The sequence below is a fragment of the Lygodium microphyllum genome, chromosome 7 (assembly GCF_053477565.2).
Source record: "Lygodium microphyllum isolate KBCC chromosome 7, Lygodium_microphyllum_v1.1.10, whole genome shotgun sequence".
Lineage (NCBI taxonomy): Eukaryota > Viridiplantae > Streptophyta > Polypodiopsida > Schizaeales > Lygodiaceae > Lygodium > Lygodium microphyllum.
This window is the reverse complement of record NC_141141.1, coordinates 53,449,865-53,470,901: the sequence shown is the minus strand read 5'-3', so window position 1 is coordinate 53,470,901 and position 21,037 is coordinate 53,449,865. Positions and strand designations below refer to the sequence as shown.

General features: G+C 42.7%; 1 protein-coding gene across 1 annotated transcript in view; it reads left to right on the top strand.

Annotated features, from left to right (window-relative positions):
• The window catches only part of LOC148033448 (uncharacterized), a 242,715-nt gene that overhangs the window by 26,879 nt on the left and 194,799 nt on the right, over positions 1–21,037 (top strand). The window contains exons 2-7 of the mRNA XM_087681371.1: positions 6,837–7,002; positions 7,919–8,079; positions 8,401–8,557; positions 9,995–10,104; positions 10,808–10,880; positions 11,056–11,102. Of these exons, the coding sequence (XP_087537497.1) occupies positions 6,837–7,002; positions 7,919–8,079; positions 8,401–8,557; positions 9,995–10,104; positions 10,808–10,880; positions 11,056–11,102 (714 nt within the window). The remainder of the gene's footprint in view (positions 1–6,836; positions 7,003–7,918; positions 8,080–8,400; positions 8,558–9,994; positions 10,105–10,807; positions 10,881–11,055; positions 11,103–21,037) is intronic.

The following is a 21,037-nucleotide window of genomic DNA, read 5'->3' as shown; positions in this document are numbered from 1 at the left end:
AAAATTGAAATTTCTAAAATATGAGAACTCTTGGATACCCCTACTCTGTTAGCCATTTTCCCCTATTTCTTTAGTCTCTCATGGATCTACTGTGATCTCTTCTCTATGATTGTGCAACCTTCATTAACACAGAGAATTACCTGTACCTCTCTTACTCACAATCACTTATATATAACAATCTATCTATGACTCTCAATGGTGGGAGAGTCACAACGGAAGTGAAGTGCTTCCAGTAAGCTCCTCGGGTAGACGGCCTCAGTGGTGCTATCGAAGAGAGCCCTATACTTAGCCTCAGCCGTGGAAGTTGCCACCGTCCCTTGCTTACGACTGGACCAAGAAATGGGAGCCATGCCCAAGGTGAAGAGGTAGCTGCTATGGGAATGCTGGGTGTCAGGATCTCCTATCCAATTAGAACCAATGTACCCCTGCAAACATAAACCAGAACCATAAGTGAGGCCATAAGAATAAGTACACTAAATAATGCAACACAGAAGACATGCAATTCAATGTGACATCCTAGGTGCTATAAAATACTGATTAAGAATGCTGACTGAGTAAGCTAAGTCTAGCCTAGTATGAATTAACCAAAGAAGTTTTCTATTTTATCATTAGGCATGTGTGTATATGCATGACATATGAAGACTCTGAAGTGGGATATGACAAGCCGAGAGCCAAAGAATGCCTCGTACGGGGTCTTTTGAGGAAGAGCCGCAGTTGGGCATCGGTTGAGGATATACAATATAGTGTTAGTAGCTTCAACCCAAAGGCACTCAGGGAGCTCTGCTGTGAACAACATAGAGTGTGCCATTTCCATGACTGTCCGGTTCTGACACTCTACAACTCCATTCTGAGAGGGGGAGTTGGTAAAGGTGAGCTGGCAAGAGATGCCATGTTGCTATAGAAACTTGGAAAATCCGTGGGAGATGAAGTCACCATTGCTATCACTTCTCATGCAATCAACACAATGATCTGTTTGGTTATGAACTAGTAACACCCAAGTAGAGAAATATGTGAAAGCATCAGACTTATGCTTGAGGAAGTACACCCACATGTATCTCGAATGATCATCCACTATCTAAGAGAAGTACAACGCACCGTTCAAGGGAGCAGTGGATGTGGGCCCACAAAGATCAACATGAATCAATCTAAGAGGCGCCTCGGCTCTATGTGTAGACTGCTAAGGAAAAGGGATACGATGCTGCTTCTTGAGTTGACATGCTCTACAGACATCTCGAGCTAGCTTCAAGCAAGGAAGGGCCTCACCTATCTCATGGCAAGACAATCCATAGTCATAGCCAAGATGCCCTAGACGGAAATGCCAAAGATATTCATTGTTCGTAGGCTCCCGAGATGTGGCTAATGATTGGAAGCTATGGAACACGGAGCCCTCAGCTGTTGGCTTGATAAGAAAATGGATCATGTGGTATAGGTCATCAGGTTATGCCTCATCAGAAGCAATCAGTAAGCCAATTTGAGAGTCAAGGAACTTGGCTATGGTCGTTGTAAAGAAAATTGCTCGCCCCAACTAGCAAAGCTACTAAACAGATAACAAGCTCACCCCAAGCTGAGAGATATGATATACAATGTCTAGTGAAGCTAGATCTGGGCCCTTGTTAGTGGCAAAACTGATGCAACCTTGAGCTTGGATCTTGATTGAGGAGTTGTTTCCTTCGCGGACTCGCCCGCTGTAGAGGCTCGAGTATGGAACATGTCCTCTTTAGGAGTCATGTGATGTGTAGCTCCACTGTCCACAATCCAAACAGGTGTTGATGTGCTTGGCTGTGACGAGCGGGCCTCTATGGTAACCCCATTGGGAGGCAACACACAGATGTGGATGAGACTTGCATTGGATGTCTGTGGGCCTCAGTAGACTAGTCAGACAAGCCCTTTGGAGTTGAGAACGTTGTCAATTGAGATGGCTGGCCAGTGGCAGTGTGAGTTTGATCTTTCCACTGCCCCTTGACATCTCCTTGCCTCCCTTGATGGAGGTTGCTCGATTGAGGGCGGGGGTCTATGACTTGGGTTTTGGTGCTGTGCCTCTTGCCTTTGATTGATACTTGTCATCAAAATGGCCAACCCTTTTGACAATGTTGACAATACCTTATTTTCTTAGGTACATTCTGCCATTTGGGGTTGAGTTGAAACTGGGAGTTTCCTTGTGATTCCCTTGATTTTGATTTTGATTTAAAGTTTGATTTGGTTTACCCTTTCCTTGCCGTCCCTTCTGAGAATGAGCAACACGAGCCTCCTTTGCGGGATTATTCATATGAAATTGATCAAATAGCCATACATAACACAATAGCTGACATTCAAATTCATAGAATGTGGATAAATTTGGTAGAGAAACCACTTACTGCACAAAATTAAAGTATTTACGTGGCAGCTTGTTAAGAAACAATGTGACCTGATCGTCAGAGGACTTAAGAGTCCCTGTAGTGGAGAATTTGGCAAGGAGACGCCGATACTCAGCCAACTTGACTTTTAAGTCATTCTTAGAGATTTTGAAGTTTTGAAGCTCATGGACAAGATTTATTTGACGGGTCCTATCTCGAGCCGCATAGTGGTTAGTCAAGTGTGGCCATCACTCTGATGCTAAGTCAAAATGCTGATGTTGAGAATGAAACTCAAGCAATAAGCCGTGTATCAGCTCGACAATAGCGGAGGCATTCCTAGCCTTTCATGAGAGGACGACCTCATATGGAACAAGTTACGGGTTCGGGTTGGGGTTCCAACCCCTGTACAAGATCCCATAGGTTTTGTGAGTCAAGGACATGTCTCATCAAGTTCGACCAAGTTGTAAAGTTTGACTCGTTAAAACAAGTCTTATCATTAAACCATGAGGTGTTGGGAATGTGGGGTAAGATAGATTTAGAGGATAAGATGGTGGTGGAGGTGTTTGATAAGAAGGAGGGGGAAGAGGTGGGTAGGAAAAAATATAGCGTGAGTGTCCAATGAGTGCTGTTCGATATAGAGGCACTCGAACATGAATGTTTTCATAAGGTGCTGATGGAGGTGGAAGCACCGGTACACGTAAGCCCTGTACAAATGTCGGCTGGGACATAGCATAATGATCAGAGGGTCCACTAGGTAATGCCATGGAAACAAACTGTGGCACCAATTGATCCACACTTGGGAGAGATTGGGGGAAATACCCAGGCTGTAATAATCTCGAAAGTGTGTGAGAAAAAGGTGGAACACCACCCGGCTGAGGAAGAGATGAGGTCCTAACGGTTGTGCCTAAGTTTGAAGAAGCCCTCAGTGTGGTGAATGAAAACACATGTGATCCTATATGAGAGGCAACATGCAGTGCACTTAATGGAGACTGAAAGGATGTGGCAGTGGAATAAGAGGGATGGGAGGGAGATTAAATGGATTTGTGATAGGTGTAGATGTTGGAAATAATGTGGGTTCCTTTTGTCCATTAAATGCATTAAATTGAAATGATGATAAGTGAGGATAGTTGCTCTCACAAAATGCTGTCCTGAACTCTAGAGGTGAGTAAGCTGGTGTAGAAGATATCATACTTCACAGATGGGAGATGAGTATTGAGAATCATCTCACCATATCTTTAAATGATATTTTCATGTGGAGGGATGCAAGCTCATCTTGCAAATCCTCCATTTTGTTGGAGTAGTCCTTCATGGAAGAGGTGTCGTCAATTGATAACTTTCTGAGCTGCTATTTTGTGGGTAATACGGTAGGCAAGTGTCTTCAATTGGCAGAGGGAAGAGCTTTGTCCAAACCTCTGCTACGGTTCGAAGTATGCAAACATGAACAAGTACGGAATCCTAAAAACTCATAAAAAGAAAAGGTCAGGCTTGGGAGTTGGGTTGATCCCAAAGCGCAACTTGATCTATAGTAGAATCAATGTGGAGAGAGTTTGTGAGAGTGCCCAATGGAAGACGAACACAAACATGGAGAGAAAAGGAGAAGAGAGAAGACAACTGGAATGAAAGAGAAATTTGCACTGAATCCAGAAAGAATACTGAATACAATAATGGACGGATCAGTCCCTACACACAGCCCATAGTGTCAGTGTGAGGGCACTGGATCAGGCTAGAAAATGATGACAACACCAGAGATAGTGATGAAGATGGAGGCAATATGCAGCCAGTAGTCCTTGCACAAGATGGAGAAGAACACTGCAATCTGGCTGAAAACCTGCAGGAGGAAAGAATGATCTGCCCCAAGTGGAGGGCTGGCTATTTATAGCCAAAAAGCCCTACAATTGGCCGACCTGCCAAAAAGACCTCTAGATGTGTAGTCAACCAGTATAAAAACAGGCTGACCAGCACAAACTGCTTACAAAAATGATGATGTGGCACTGTAAAAATGATCAACAGGGGCTGGGAAGGCAGATCACAGTATGTAGGGGGTGCACAGGCTGTTTAGCACATGGCAGCACAACAAATGCACACTACAAGGCGACTGGCAAAAGAAATTGGCTGATCAGTAAACGTAGACAGATTTGATGACGTCAACTGTAGGTGAGAACAACATAGTGGTGAACGCAGGCTGAAAATGATGTACAGCAGCAAAAACAGCCTGTCTGATGTGACAACAAGCTGGAAACAGTTGCCAACAGCAGTAGGAGAGCTGGATGTAGGCACCAGCTGGTAGATAGCAGCTCGAACTGAGATATCCTCCGAAGACAGGGTGGGGGTAGTAAAGACAGGGTGCCAACAATTTGCAAAACAAGGATGGCCTGAGTGGAGGTTAGCGTGTCTATTTATAGATGAGTGGATCCTCCCAAATTAGCTTTTGGCTTATGGGACACACACTCTCTATGAACACATTTGTTTTTAATGAAATTTTGGTAATAATTGAGTTTTGGGGTTGTAATAAAGAGTTTATCAGGTCATAATGCATTTTTAAGCTCAAAATAGGGAAGGCCAAATTGAATACTCTCTAGTTGCATGCAACTTAGCCCTCCTACAGACCTCTAGAGTCTCACCTAGTCTGCCTTCCATTGATTGAATTGGCATCCACAACCTTCATGGAACACTGAGGCATGCATGCATGTATCCCAGCATAGCCATGCAAACCCCAAACCTTGCTGGTTTCAGACAGAGATCAGCAAATTCCCAATCAGCAACACTTCAGGTCCAACCTCAAGGCTCAAATCTTATTTGTTTCATTCATCTTTTTAGCTCTCTCTATAGTCATATATCTTTAGGTTTGATGCACATTTTAGTCGTACTTTGATTTAAATTGATGAGGTATCACTGTGGTTATACTGTGTTCAGGTTTCACAGGCCATTTTTGGTCTTATGCAGACATTAATATATCTGTCTATCTTTCTCTCTCTCTCTTTTCCCCCCTTCGACTAGAGAGAGAACTCTTGCTCCTTCACATTTCCTGTGTATCTATAGAAGACATAGAGAGTTTGGAAGAGATCATGCAGTTTTATTTGTGTGCCTTAATCTTGGTATATAAGTCTTGATGCTACCTCATGTTGGTGAAAAATCAAATAATAGGCCTATGTTAAGGGCACATTGCACTTGCTTGTTGAGTAGAAACTGTATGGAAAACTCATGATCATCATTGAATGATCATTATCATGGGCAAGATGAGAGCAAGCATGGCTGGAGATAATTGAAGTGTAGGAGTTGTTATAGTGTGAAGAGGATTGACCTAAAGGCAACAAGATGTCTGTCAACAGAGCAAGCCCTTAGAGCCCACAATTCAGCCCAAGCGATGAGAGTGAAAAATTTGGCAATGGAGAAGAAATCAAGCCAAAAATCGAAAAATCTTGGAAAATTTCTGCTTGGTGATATCACCAAGGGCAAATAAAAGAAGGTTCATAACAAATTCTTTCAATTCTTAATTTTCTTCCTGTTCCCCTAAACCAAAGTGCCAAGGAGTATTTCTAAATTTCCACTGCTGTAACAAATTGTATTTCTCCCAACTATTTGTAAAAGTAAAGAGATTTCAAATTTCAATCATCATGAGAGTGTCAAAACAGCCACAGTCAAGGGAAGAACAAGGAAGTCATCTTCATGTTCAAATATGAAAAGTATCTTTCAGTCTCTAGAATTAGACCTGAGTCTATTGTGGATAGCAGTGTGATGCTTGAAAACAAAGATCCCCTAAGAAAAGCTCCTACTGGCTTAATTCAGAACACAACTTGAAATCCTGCACAAAATCAGTCAAAATCCTCTCTCTTTGTGGCCAGGCACTCATGGAACTTCATGCACACCACTCAAGTCTCCAATGAGCCAAGTTTGAACGTTTTCTCATCATCTGAAGTAAAGTGTGCAAGAAGTCCTTCACTCAGCACAGCTTGCAGTCAATGCTAGTTACGCACCAAAAAACAAGCACCTATGCCTAACTGCCAAAACCTGCAATCTTTTTTGAGTGGATCAACACCAATCTGCCACACTTTGGGTATAGCTTGGCAACCTACTCAGTGGTAGCATGCACACTCCCAAAACAGTGTCATTTTAGATCATTTGATGAAAAGGATTAACAATAGCGTGTGTGTGAATAATGCATGTGAAGAAGTCTGTTACATTTGGGGACCCTTGCCTTTAGGGAACAGTATCCGCAGCACATGGGTTTGGTTTTTGGTTCACATTGTCAGTTACATAAGAGAACTTGTGCAATTAGGTAATAGATGCCCTCTATATTCATGTCTTTCTTCTTTTATTTCAATGCCACTCATCCAACAAAATGATCAGTGGACACTGAATTCCTTGCTGTTTTCAAACGTGCTAAGTAGCAATATACAAATGTATTTTGAAGCCCCATTGTGATGCTTATATTTCTTTTTTAGTCCTATGGATGAATAGATTTTCAAATTGTGTTCTTAGACTTGTTTTTCTTCTCATACATAGGTACAATGCCACCGTGCTTGCCTATGGACAGACAGGATCTGGGAAAACCCATACCATGGGTAGTGCAAATAGTTATCCTCAGCCAGAGCACGAGTTAGGCATTCTTCCTCGTGTCATTCGTCAACTATATAAAAGCATTGAAGAACAAAACCAGGCTGAGTTTCTGGTACCTTGAATTGCATTCCCAGAGAGGTTTGAAAACACTATATGGTTGTTGATAGATTTCATAAAATTCTTGCTTGGAAAGCATTGTTGCCATGTGAAAAGAAAGATTGTATTATTTGGAATTTTTCTGATGGCATAAAAAGGGTAGTTGGAGATTTGCACAATTTTTTCTGGTACTATCTCAAGTTATTCAAAGCAACCATATCTCACTGCTACACACTCTGAAGAATTTAAAATGGATGCTGTCTCATTCCTGAAAGTTGAATAGGATATTGTAGTTCATGACAATTCTTAGACACAGAATTATGTAACTATGTCAACAGGGTGAATAAGGTAATCATAGAAAGATAAGGGGAGAAAAATTGTAAGGGTGGATAGGTAAGATACGGAATTGTATAGGTGTAAATTTTGAGCATGACTCCACGGTTTTTCTTCAAAATGTCAGTTAAATATCAATATGGATATGCTTTCCTGTGTTTTTCCTTTAAAGGGACATTGATGGCGGGAAGTAGTATAGTAAGTGGGAAATCTTATGCATATGCTTTCCTGTGTTTTTCCTTTAAGGGGACATTGATGGTTAGAAGTAGTATAGTAAGTAGGAAATCTTATGCAGTAGGTCAGTTTGGCAAATTTGGAAGTTGTAATCGAAGGGGCATACGTAATTATTTCCTTTGATTTCATTTTATACACATGAAGGGGCACATTGGCTAGGAATCAAAGTTCATCAAATAGATGCTTTGTATTCATTCCCTTGTGTGTAATATCATGGGAGAAAGGCACATTGGCATAAAAGCAACAAAGGGCTGGATGATTTTACATTTAGTAGGGAAACCTCTAAGGTTCTCGATAAGATTTTGGTTCTTTTTTTGTTCTGTAGTTGCTATATTTCCTTTATACAGGTTTTCTGCTTTGTGAAGGTCAAATGCTCCTTTGTGGAGATATATAATGAAGAGATAAAGGATTTGCTTCATCCAGAAACTGCATCAAAGTCGATATTTATTCGTGAAGATGCAAATGGCGACATAATTCTAGCTGGAGTGCGTGAAGAAGTTGCCACTAGCTTTGAGGACATGCTTAAGTAGAGCCACATTGCTTGTTTCTGATAATATTAAATCTGAAATAGAAAGAATTAGCACAGCAACAGAGGCCAGTCCGAGTCCGAAGAGATATAATAAGTTTAAGAATATCACTAAATATTAAGATAGATAACAAGGTTGAAACTTTTTAATAGACGTAATGTCAATAACCTAAAACTGCCTCACATAGGTTCAAAGAAAGTATAACATGCACATTGTCATATTAAGACACAAAAGTATTTTATGCATTTTTGAAATCACAGTAACTAGATACAATTACCCAGTATGAAACAAACAACTAGCTCTCTCTCTTTTGTCTACAGATGTTTGGAGATTGGCTCTGCTTTCAGAACTACTGGAAGCACTTTGATGAATCAACATTCTAGTAGATCACATGCAATTTTTACGATTATAGTACAACAGAGATCTATTACAGACTGTACAACAGATATTGATGTCATTACTGCGAAGTTTCACTTGGTAAGGTTAACACAAAAAGATTGCTTATCATATAACCTCATTCAGTTGGAAATTTTCAATGAATCATTGCTGTCTCGTCCTCATGTGGCCATCTTTATGATTATAGTACAACAGAGATCTGTTACAGACTGTGCAACAGACAGTGATGTCATTACTGCGCAGTTCACTTGGTAAGGTTACTGCAAAAACATTGCTTATAATGTAACCTGATTCAGTTGGGGATCCTATAAGAGCTGTGTGAATGGTGTCCTTCAAAGCATGTGCTGGTGGTCAATCTCCTACCAATCTGCAGGTCAGAGATTATGCCTTGAGGGCCGCCAATATGTCCTTGATGGCAAGTTCCATGCTAGGAGGAAAATAGATAAGTGGAAAAGCATCGGCTAAGGAAGCAGTAGGGGCTGCACACCAGTCCTTTTGTGATGTCGAAGGACCAGCTGCTGTCCCGGGAATCCTGTTCGCTTTAACATTTTACTTGGGCATTGTCCCTTGAGCCGCATCAATTCTTGAATTTCGGTGGGAGAATCCATGGCAGGAGGTAGAAGAGGAGAAGGAAGCTAAGGAAAGGAGGTTGAGAATTGCTGGGAGCAAGAAGAAGCCATGGGACAGGGGGGCCATTGAAGCTGAGGAAGGTGGCGGGAGAGAGAGAAGGCAGGCTGGCTACATGCAAGGTGGCAGGAAGGCTGGTGGAAGCTGGGGCAGGTAGCAGGAGACTGTTGGGGGTCAGTGAGAGGTCTGGTGGTGGTTAGGCGGAAAGGCTTGAGGGAGGCAACATTGCAGGGCTGGCAGGACAGCGAGCAGGCTGAATACAGGTGTGAGAGGACTGGATAGCACACAGGTGGGTTTTTTTTTTTTTTTTTTTTTTTTTTTTGTTGGGGTGGGGGGCCTGAGGAGGTGGTGAAGGCTCAGGCAGCACGCAGGGCTAAAGAGTGGCAGATTCAGTTAAGCTGGCAGGAATGGTGGGCTTGGCTCAGCAGTCAGTTTTGGCCCATCCAATTTGTATTGGTTAACTTTTACCCACTTTCTGTGCTCTAATGTTAGATCAGTGGATGGATAGCATCCATAAGTATTACTAGTATTCATATAAGCAAAACTCATTCTCCCTCTCTTAATTGTTGCAACTTGCACTCCTATTCTACTAGTTTGTTCCTGTTGTGCTGTGATGTCTTGCATCATGTCCATTCAATTTATAAGTTTGTGAGATTTCAACTCGTCAGCATAATGGCCTCTTTGTTGAGATGTCCAAGAAAGTTATAAGTGGTTATTCTTCTTAGGTCAATCTCTTTGCAACAGTTAATGAAGTTAACTTTTTGTCGTTTCATGTGTCAAGTCCTTCTCCATCGAGAGTCCTGAAGAACTTGGGCTGCCACACATATGGTGCAAAATAATGCATGTTTTGAGAGTGTGTACAAATCTTGTTAAGCTCATAAAATATTACAGGTAGACTTGGCTGGTTCTGAGAGGGCTAAAAGAACAGGAGCTGTTGGAGTTCGTTTTAAGGAGTCTGTTACAATAAATTCAGGCTTGCTAGCTCTTGGTAATGTGATCAGGTGGGTGAGTCTATATTAAAAAAACAAAAAAAACGGGACTCTAACCTAGTCTTGGCACTATTTCATGGGTAATGTGTAAACTTCAAATTCAGATATACATACAGCAAAAATTTTAACAAAGTTCGTGATCGCTATATAATTATCTTCGATCTTGACATTGAGTTATGTTTCTCCTCTAAAGTTCATGCATAGAGTTGATCAGTGGCTCATGCCTTTGTGGAAATCACACAAGGTCTTTTATCCTTAATAGTGGTCTGCATTTGACTGAGATAATAAGCTAGGAGGTGTTTAGCTCAGTTTGGGGAGCCCAGGCCAGTTGTGATTATTTGTCTTCTCTGCACTTCTGTTGGAAAGGATCCATGTAACTATTTCATCACACACATTATTTTTCTCCAAATAATTGCTAGAGTAGAAAAAGTCAAGGTTCATTAACTTACTGACTAGTTCTTACAGTCATTTGGGTTTTTTTAAAAACGAGCAGTGGTTTTCTTAGTGAAACTTGGACATACATGACTAATAGAAGATATTATGTTACTTCATTTTGGCGAGACAGATAGTCAATATAAACACCTTCAATAGTTATGCTCTTACTGTTTTGGTCAATATGGAAACTTTTGACCATTTATGCTCTTACTTTTTAAAGTTATTAAGTTATTCATGAAGTCTTCTAGTCTTGACTCTTTCCCTTTCTTTTACTATGAAGTGCATTAGGTGATGAACGGAAACGTGGGCAACATGTACCATACAGGCAATCCAAGCTTACACGGATATTACAGGCATGAAGAAACACATGTATTCTTTTACACCTCCTTATAGTTAGCACTGTGATTTGTATGTGTGGCCATTTATGATTACAGCTTTTGAAATCGGGTTAATTTTATCATCGGAGTCTTTCTTCACTTAATCCTCTGTAAAGTCTCACTTCAGTTGTAATTTGAATGAAATGTGCAGGACTCTCTTGGTGGAAACAGTAGGACTTGCATGATTGCATGCATTAGGTAGGTTGCTCTTAGAGAACAAAATTCTGTCTCAAAAAGGAAACCCCCATGCTTATGTGACAATCCTTTTGCTTGTCATTATAACAACATCAACCAGCGAGTTCTTCTATAGTATGAAACACAGAAAGCTATTATTATTCTTTGTCATTCATCACTTTTTCATGAAGGCTGTGAGTAATGAGAAATGAAGTAAATGCTGTCTTCACTTATTCCAGTTTTCTATTAATCACGATGTTTGATAATTTACTCTATGGTATCAATGTGAGTATGGGTATCAATTAGATGTCCAATAACGTTCTCAAAGGTAAATGTGAGCATAGGTATCAATTAATGCTGAACAGCATACTCTAAGGTATTAGTTAAAGTTGTTATCAAGTACAATAAATTACCACACAAAATATCCAACATAATCCATGATCTTTGGGCATCCACAAATTAATTTTGTCATTGAAGAAAACACAAGACCATCTTTCAGTCCCATCATGGATTTGAAGGAACTCAATTTACCAATGGTTTGGTAAGAATATCAACAACTTTTTTTCCCCGAGAAAAGAAAATTTTATTAATAACACCTTAAAGAAAAACCTAAGGCAAAATACAGAGTACAAGAGACTCTGTAAAGAGTAGGTAATTACATTTCAAATACAGTGGTTGTGTAAACAACCAATTTGGTAGGCTATGTAGTATGGGAAAAGTGCCTGAGTCCCAGGTCCACAAGCAGGCCTCTCTTCTCTTCCTCATCCTCTCAGAGCTGCCTGAAGCCTCAGCCATTTCTTGTGGAGAGCATGGATGATCTCTATCCAAATCCTTGATACCTGATGTGGATACATCTTGAAGGTGTATAACATGACTGCATCTCGTGGTCCACATGTATCAAGGAATATCAACAACTCGTTCATCAATGTAGCAGTCTATAAGCTCAGCTTCCTTCGTTGGACCTTCTCTTTGACAAAATCATTGTGGATGTCAATATGATGTAATATGGGTATGAAATACTGGACTTAGCAAGCTAAAGTCAATTATGACTATCACTTTCGAGTTGGACCACCAGGACCATTCCCAATCTCCCCTAACCATCTCCTCAACTAATTGCATTCACAAATTCAATGCTTTAGCCTTTGCTGCATTACATTCTTCCTTTGTAGATGACAATGGCATTGCAGATTGCTGTACTCTTCCAAAAGATTAGACTAGACTCACAAGAGAAACTACATGTGCTGAAACTGATTTCTGATCCTAAGAAGAATAACTTCTTCAAGCTTTTTACTCTTGGGAGTGTGTCTAATACAAAACTCTATATGAAAAGCCAATTTCGTGGTCTTTGTCACCAGGGTGACTCGTGGAAAAGTGGGAGGTGCATAGTGAGTGGGTTGTATTTGTGGCAACAAAGCACTAGGGTGCAAGGTGTTGCATACCTAGGGATAACCTAACGAATCCCTAAATCCTATGTGTGGATCATAAATTACATGTGCTAAAACTCGATACCCTAGTGTGGGTCTAAAAGAAGGGCTCTAACACAAATGTGGAAGACCTTATGTGAGTAAAGGAATTGGGAGGGAATGGTGGGAATTGAGAATGCAAAGCACCAAGCTCATACTCATATGAAAGAGAAGGTGTGGGCATAGTTGTCTCTGTACGTCGTACGGTACTGATTGTACAATACGATGTGCACTGTACAGTACTGTACAGATTCGTACGATAAAATGGGCCATTTCTGGCCACCGCATCTGCATGTCCTCCCGCGTTCCACCTGCACTTTAATCCGGTGCATTCCACCTGCGTGACACTTTTGGGGGGGTGGGAAGATTCCATCTTGCTCACAGCCCTCTTTGATTGTTTGACCCTTCTCTCATCTACAAAAGGTGCTCCTCTCCTCCATGCTTCCACACCAATTCAGCAAGCATTTACCATTCTCATCTTCCTCTCTTCGATCTTGAATTGACTTGTGATTTGTCATTCTCATCTCCCATCCCCTCTTTCCCACACCCTATCAAAGCATTTGCCATTCTCAAATCTCATCTCCCATCCTCTCTATCCTGCACCCTATCAAAGCATCTATCAAAGCATTTGCCATTCTCGAATCTCATCTCCCATCCCCTCTATCATGCACCCTATCAAAGCATTTGCCATTCTCATCCCCCATTCCCTCTCTCTCTCTTGCTCTTTCAACTTTACCTCAACCCTTGGGCCTCTCCCTCTCTTTCAACTTTCAAGTTTCAAGAGTCAAGACTCAAGCATCTCCCTCTCCTTTTTTTTTTTCGTGAAGATAATTGAATCACTCTCCCTCTCTCTCTCTCTCTCTCTCTTTTTCATAATGGATGTTATATTTATAAAGTACTAAACAACAAAACAGTTACAAAAGTCATGGCAAAGACGCAGAGGAAATCGCCATATGCCAGGGAAGTAAGTCCTCCCGAGGGAGTAAGTCAGAGTGCTGAATGAGATCTATTTGCCAATGCAAGAGACCTTTAAGCCTAGCAATATGTCCCTGAACATTAGAGGTTGAATAAAAAAGAAAAACATTCCGAATGGTCCAATTGTGCCAATAGCCCCAGTATCTGAGAAAGTGAAACAAGATCTTCATATGCGACGAGCGGGTGTGGGGTATTTGGGCCACACAAAAACCCAATCAAAAGGGCTTAGCGAGAAACCAACCACTGCTCGCCAAACCGCTGACGAGAATGACCAGATTTTCTTAGCGAGAGGGCAAGAAATAAATCGATGACGGGCCGATTCCACATTGGTGGTGCAAAAGAAACAATTGCCGTTGGAGATTCGACGCTTGGAAAGGGCTGAAGCAAGAGGAAGACCACCAATCATCACCCTCCAAAGAAAGACCTTGCATTTGAAAGGTGTCTTGTTCAACCAGCCCTCCATCACAGTTACCTTCCACCATGACTGAGATTTACGCAATCCCCATATAGTATTAGCTTTAGTAACCAGCCATTGATGATCTTTAATCAGAAGATGATACACCTGGTTAGCTGAGGCCTTTTCCAAATTCAGCCGGCCTGCAAGGTCCCAGTCCTGCCAGGGACGATCCGAAGCAAGGGCAGGAAAGGGTTGTTTGCTCTGGGGCACCATCAAAAGCTGTCCCCATAAATCACGGTATCCACGAGGGATCCTGATAAGCCTCCTGACTGTACGAAATGATATTAACACATTGCGACTGGCAAGGGTGGCATCTGCAAACTGAAGTCAAGCCCAAACGTGCCATGCGGTTAAATTTTGGTCTGAGCTCATGTTTGCCTTCCCAAGAAAGTAATTGCGAGGCTGCCAACAATTCCAGTTGAAAAGAGTTAGTAACTAAGCGGTCCTCCGCTGGATGCCACTGAGCCTTCTGGAGAACCAATTTCTAGGAACATACCAAATGAGCAAGCAGCGAGGATGAAGGACTAGAAAACCGAGAGTCTGTATTAAGAACATGCCACCAGGAGCTCCGAATATGGATATTACCACGCACAAGCCCGTGCTCCTCAAGAAAATAACGGGCTATAAAGACCCACGGGTAATGATCCAAGCACATGGGATGAAAAAGAGACCAACGGAGTGCCAGCATATGAGTTTCGGCATCCAAAATAGCCTCGCCACCCATTTGTTTGGGGGTACATGCATGCGACCAAGAAATCCATGAAATGCCTGCATGCAAGGATTCCTTCTTCCATAACATGAAACGAATGTACTGAGTAAGAGCATTCAATGTAGTAGTAGTCCAAGGCAGCAATGGCAAGAAATATGTGAGCATTGGCAACATAATTGTCTGAGCCACCTTGAGGCAAACATGGAAGGGCCAAGCCTGTGACTTCTAGTACAGAAACTTAGCTGCCAGTTTCTGTGAAATCCACTCTAGTAGTTGCTTTGGCTGAACATCAACACCCAAAGGATACCCAAGATGCCTGACAATGGAACCATGGGGAACAACCATTCCTTGCTAGTCCAATGACTGCAAATCTGACTCCGTGCAACTGAGAATGGCTGATTTCAAAGCATTGATACGAAGACCAGAAGCATAACCAAAGAGAGATCAAACATCTAATGCTTTGCGAAGATTATCCTTGTTCGTACGCAAAATCATAAAGCTGTCATCAGCCAAGGATTGACTAATGAAGTGCTGTCCAAAAAGAAGAGACAATCCAGCCAACTGAGTAGAAACTGCCATATGAGAGAACATCGAAAGAACCGGATGAGTCGCAAGGGCAAAAAAGAGAGGACTCAAAGGGCAACCCTGTCTCACAGAGCGTGCAAGGACAAATGGATCGGTAACACCACCATTCAGCATAACTCACGAAGAAGCCGCAGCACTAATGGTGTAGATCAAACGAGACATCCGAGTACCAAAGCCCATAGTAGACATAAGTTCTGCAATGAAAGACCAGTCTAAATAATCAAAAGCCTTTTCCAGGTCCAATTGAATCAATACCACCTCCTGATTAGAGTGCCTTGCATAGTCAATAGCCATTTGTACATTTAAGACATTATGCAGAATGTTTCGGCCCTTAATGAAACCATATTGAAGAGGATGTACAATGGCAGGAAGATGCTTATGGAGTCGATTCGCCATCACTTTGGAAAAGATTTTATACATAGAACCCATCAAAGAAATTGGTCGCCAATGTTTCAACATAGATGGCGAAGAAACTTTTGGAAGCAATTTGATAAGTCCTTTCCATAAGGAAGGCATGAACCCCGTTTCCCAAACCTGCTGAAACATAGCCGTCAATGGTTTCACCAGTCGGGTAGCAAAAACCTGAAAGAATTCATTGGTGAGACCATCGCAACCGGGACTTTTATCCTTGGGCAAGTGTAACAAAACATCTATAACCTCCGCCTCACGGATATCTGACTCCAAAGTAGTTTACATGTCATGTGGAACCTGATTGCGGAACACATCATAGAAAACTGAGCGGGCATGAGTAGTTTGGTTAGAAGGTGAAGGAGTAGAACCAAGAAGGTCTAGAAAATAATTCCTACACATATTCACAATAGTCTGAGGATCAATGACCATTTAACCTTCTACATCCTGGAGTCTAGTCATATTCTCTCGAGCAGGAGATGCATGGAGAGCTCGAAAGAACTTATGAGTCTGACAAGCACTATCTTGAAAATTCTCAGTCAAGTTTTGCAATTTGGCCTGCTGATAAGATTTCATTTGAAACTCTTTAATAAGATCATCCAAACACTTAGTCAATGGCAGCAGAAATACATCATCTGGAGTCTCCACCAGTAAAGAACGAACCAAAGCGAGTAATTCCTCTGCTGCTTGTTGACGCCGCCGACAAAGAGAGGCATGATGGATCCCGTACTGCTGAACAACCCGCTGCACATTAGAAAGCAATCGTTCAAAAGAAGCATTACCCTCAGAGGAGAAGTCCAATAAAAATCTATCAATCAATTGCTGCATATAACCCTGAAAGATTGAATGCTTAAAATAAGACGAGTTGAAACGCAAAGGGAGTCTATCCAGAAATTGCTTAAAAGGTGCAATGGGTTGTACAAGCATCTCAAGTTGTAGAGGAAAATGGTCCGACAAGGCATATTGTTGCAACACTTTCATTTCTAGCATCTCAAGAAGAAAAGCATCATCCTACATGATGTACATGCGGTCCAACCGCGACCATGTAGTTGTATACTGCGCAGAATGAAAAGTAAACCCTGTAGAAGAAGGGTGTAGCCATGACTAGAGATCTTGCTTAAGTATGGCAAGAGCAAATGCATTCCACGCACGGCTTTCCAGAGCGTCCATCACCGAATGCTCTGATATGGACTGTGAAGGATCAACACACACATTAAAATCTCACATAAAAAAACCCCGTCTGCCAAGTGACAAGGAGGTCTGCAAAGTATTCCAAAGATCCCGACGGGATAAAGGGTCATTTGGAGTATAAAGCCCAAGTAACCATAAGATCTCTCCTTCAAATAAAACTTCAATCACCACAAAACGACCATGTACATCATTTTTAATAAGAACAGGCTGATATTTCTCATGTACAATCATAAGCACACCAGAATAATGCATGGCATGTGTCCCTGCATAAAACAAGTGAAACCCATGGCAATCCACAACTTTTTCTGCTTCACCGTGACTCTTATGCTCAACAGCACATAAGACATTCCACTGATTCTCATGCAATAAACTCCACATGGCATGTTGCTTATTGCGAGAACAAATGCCTCGCACATTCCACGTGGCTATCTTCATGTGTATTCAAAAAAGAAATCAGGAACGAGGCAAAGCTTGCCTCGATTTAACATTTTCTGCTAGAATGTCAAGGACTCCCTCATCCAAAAAATCAGCTAATACGGCAAAAGAGTTATGACAACCAAATTTAGAGGTAGACGGTGTATCCACTGTCTTGGGGATGGAACGGGGATAACGACGATCCCATGGGGTAATCACCTTACCTCTAGCATCAAAAGCCAACTTAGCAGGTGGGCCCTTCGAACCATCCATATATACTTTCCTAGTGGGCTGATTGCGAGGAGCAGAAGAAACCATAGCATGAGTAGTGTACTCCGAAGACAACATGGCTTTCCTGCGCATATAAGTACGCAAGGAATCTTGTGAAGCATCAGGCACAATATCCGCCATGCCAGCATCAAACCTTTTACCTTTTTTGGCACGTACATCTACCCAGTCATTGTCACGGGAATCCAAACCGGAAACATGTTGTTTGCCTTTATCCAAAACTTTAGGTGGTTGGGTCGCATCCTGCGATGGAGCATCAAGCACCAAATCTTCCATGGAAGGCAAAACATGCTCAGCATCTGAAGTGGGTCGCTTCGTTGGACATTCGGCCATAAAATGCCCCAATTTTCCACACAAAAAACAATGCCCTGCAAAGTTACCCCATTTCAAACGAAAGTGCAAAGGATGCATGCCAGAGAAATTAAGCCGTAACCAAGCAGGCCTTTTGCGAGCAGTGTTCCATAACATACACAAACAGTTCCGATTTGTGGCCCTTAGGCTCGAGGGAACCAAAACAGTGCCCACAACGGCCATGGCGTCCTTTAACAGTGGCCAATAGACAGCCGGACAGTTTTTCACTTCAACCCACACCAGGCATTCGCTTTGAAGCAAGCGTTGAAAATCTACCATTGGGCGCCATGGCACAACATGGACCAAACGGCAATCAAAGAATAATGGCAGTTTAGTCAATAGATCGGCATGATGCTTCTTGGATTTCAACAGCACCTCATAAAAGCCTCCGGGCCCAACAAAAATCTCTTCAACACACTCCCCTTGTAGTAGACTTTGCAGCCACTGGCGAATATAGGAAAGCACTGGGATCCTACCGGTGAAGAAGAGTATAAGAGCACGTTCATAAAACACTGCGAATGAGCGCAAAACATTTTTAGGATCCACAGTGGCTTCCAGAACATCCTCAGTTTTAGAGTCAGAAAACGCTTCATGATTATGTTGAACATAATCACCAAGCAGAGTGTTGGTAAACTCCAACAAATGCTCCCAATCCGCATCCTGAGAATCCACAGAATTAGAAGCAACCTGAGCATAAGAATGTTCCTGATGATCCATTGTATCTTCCAAAGTATGCTTGGTGCGTTTGCCCACAGGCTGGAAATCAGGGCCAGGTGGCATCTCCTCTGTGCAAGGAACCATATCCTCTGGTTCCTGTATTTCAGAATATGGACCAAGGGCTGCCACCGTTTGGTCAATAAAGGCCATGTCTAGACCAGCCATGTTGTATCACCACTTTAACAAGAGATCCGAAGCTTTTTGCAGGGCGCTCTCTCTCTCTCAGCTGCCACAGTCTGTCTCTTACTGAGACACAGAGCAGGGCACTGCAGGAATGTTAGGTTACAGAGCAAGACTGTTCAGAGTTCAAATCGATGATCATTCACACGAGTACTGGGGCAGGGCTCGATTAGGGTAGAAACGGGCCTTGCACAAGAGAGCTGGGGGAGCTCACGCAGCACGCGAGACAGATTCAAACGTCTGCTGGCAGAAACAGGCCCCTCTCGTTGTCAGACGTAGAGCACGGTGCCTTGGGAATGTCAAATTAGGGCGACGAGGATTGACAGTGGTGCTGGGATAGAGTGCGTGCTGAGCAGATTGCAGACTTAGCTTGAGTAGGCGGAAGACAAGCGTCTTGACGTCAGGGGCAGGAGACGAAGTGACGGGACAGGCAAGACGAAACGAGACCCCGCCCTGGTCAGATCTAGGGAAACAGGCAACGCGCGGAGCAGGAATAGAACAACAAAGGCATCACGTCCGTCTGTCGGTAGGAAGGCGCAACCCTCTCTCTTTCACGCTCGCCATCGCTGTTCTCTCCCTCTCTCTTTTTTTTTTTTTTTTTTTTTTTCGTAAAAGGTAATTGTATTAATTACGAAAAAAAGTACAAGATAACTTGATTACAAGATACATGACGCCAATCCAGGCCATCATGTAAAGATGGGCTAAGTGCTACATGTTACAAAGTTATGGCAAGGGGGCAGATGAAATAGCCATAAGCCAGGGACGGAAGTCCTCCCTAGAGAGCAAATCAGAATGCCGGAGAAGATCTAACTGCCAATACAAAAGGCCCTTAAGCCTCGCAATATGTCGCTGAACATTATAGGCGGAGTCAAAAAGAAAAGCATTCCTAATTGTCCAGTTATGCCAACAACCCCAATATCGAAGAAAATGATACATGAGCTTCATATGTGGCTGTGCAGGAGTGGTGTATTTGGGCTGCCCGAAAACCCAATCAAAGGGGCGCAGCGTGACTCCAACCGCTCCTTGCCAAACAGCCGACAAAAAGAACCAGATTTTTTTTGCGACAGGGCAAGAAATAAATCTGTGGCGGGCTGATTCCACCGCAGTGGTGCAAAAGAAACAGTTGCCATTGGAAATTCGTCGCTTGGAAAGAGCCGACGCAAGCGGAAGACCACCAATCATCACTCTCCAAAGAAATACTTTACATTTGAAGGGGGTCTTGTTCAACCAGCCCTCCATCACAGTTGCCCTCCACCAGGACCGGGATTTTCGTAGGCCCCATAAAGCATTGGCTTTGGTAAGTAACCATTGTTGATCTTTGATCAGAATATGATAAACTTGATTAGCAGAAGCTTTGCTTAAAGGCAGCCGGCCTTGTAGGTCCCAATCCTGCCAGGGATGATCTGAAGCAAGGGCAGGAAAGGGTTGTCTGCTCTGGAGCATACGCAAAAGCTGTTCCCATAAAGGCCTATATCCCCGTGGAATCCTGTAAAGCCTCCTGGCTGTACGAAATGAGATAAGCACATTGCGACTAGCAAGGGTGGCATCCGCGACCGAAGACAAGCCCAAACGAGCCATCCGGTTGAATTGTGGTCTAAGCTCATTTTTGCCTTCCCATGCAAGTAAACGCGAGACTGCCAATAATTCCAATTGAAAAGAATTCGTAGTAAAGCGATCCTCCGCTGGATGCCACTGAGCCTTTAGAAGGACCCGTTTCCAGGAAAATACCAAATGATTGAGCAGCGACGAAGAGGAACTGGAGAACCTCGAATCAGCATTAAGAACATGCCACCAAGAAGTCCGGATTTGGGTATTGCCATGTAGAAGCCCATGGCTCTCAAGGAGATAACGGGCTATATCGACCCATGGATGATGATCCGAACACATGGCGCGGAAGAGAGACCAACGGAGTGCCTGCATGTGAATTTGGGCATCTAAAATAGCTCCGCCACCCATGCGTTTAGGGGTGCAGGCATGCGACCACGAAATCCACGAGATACCTGCATGCAATGAGTCCTTCTTCCATAGCATGAAGCGAATAGACTGAGTAAGAGCATTGAGAGTGGTAGTAGTCCAGGGCAATAATGGCAAAAAATATGTCAGCATTGGCAGCATAATTGTCTGGGCCACTTTGAGACGAATATGGAAGGGCCAGGCTTGAGATTTCCAATACATAAACTTGGCCACCATTTTCTGAGAAATCCACTGCAGAAGCTGCTTT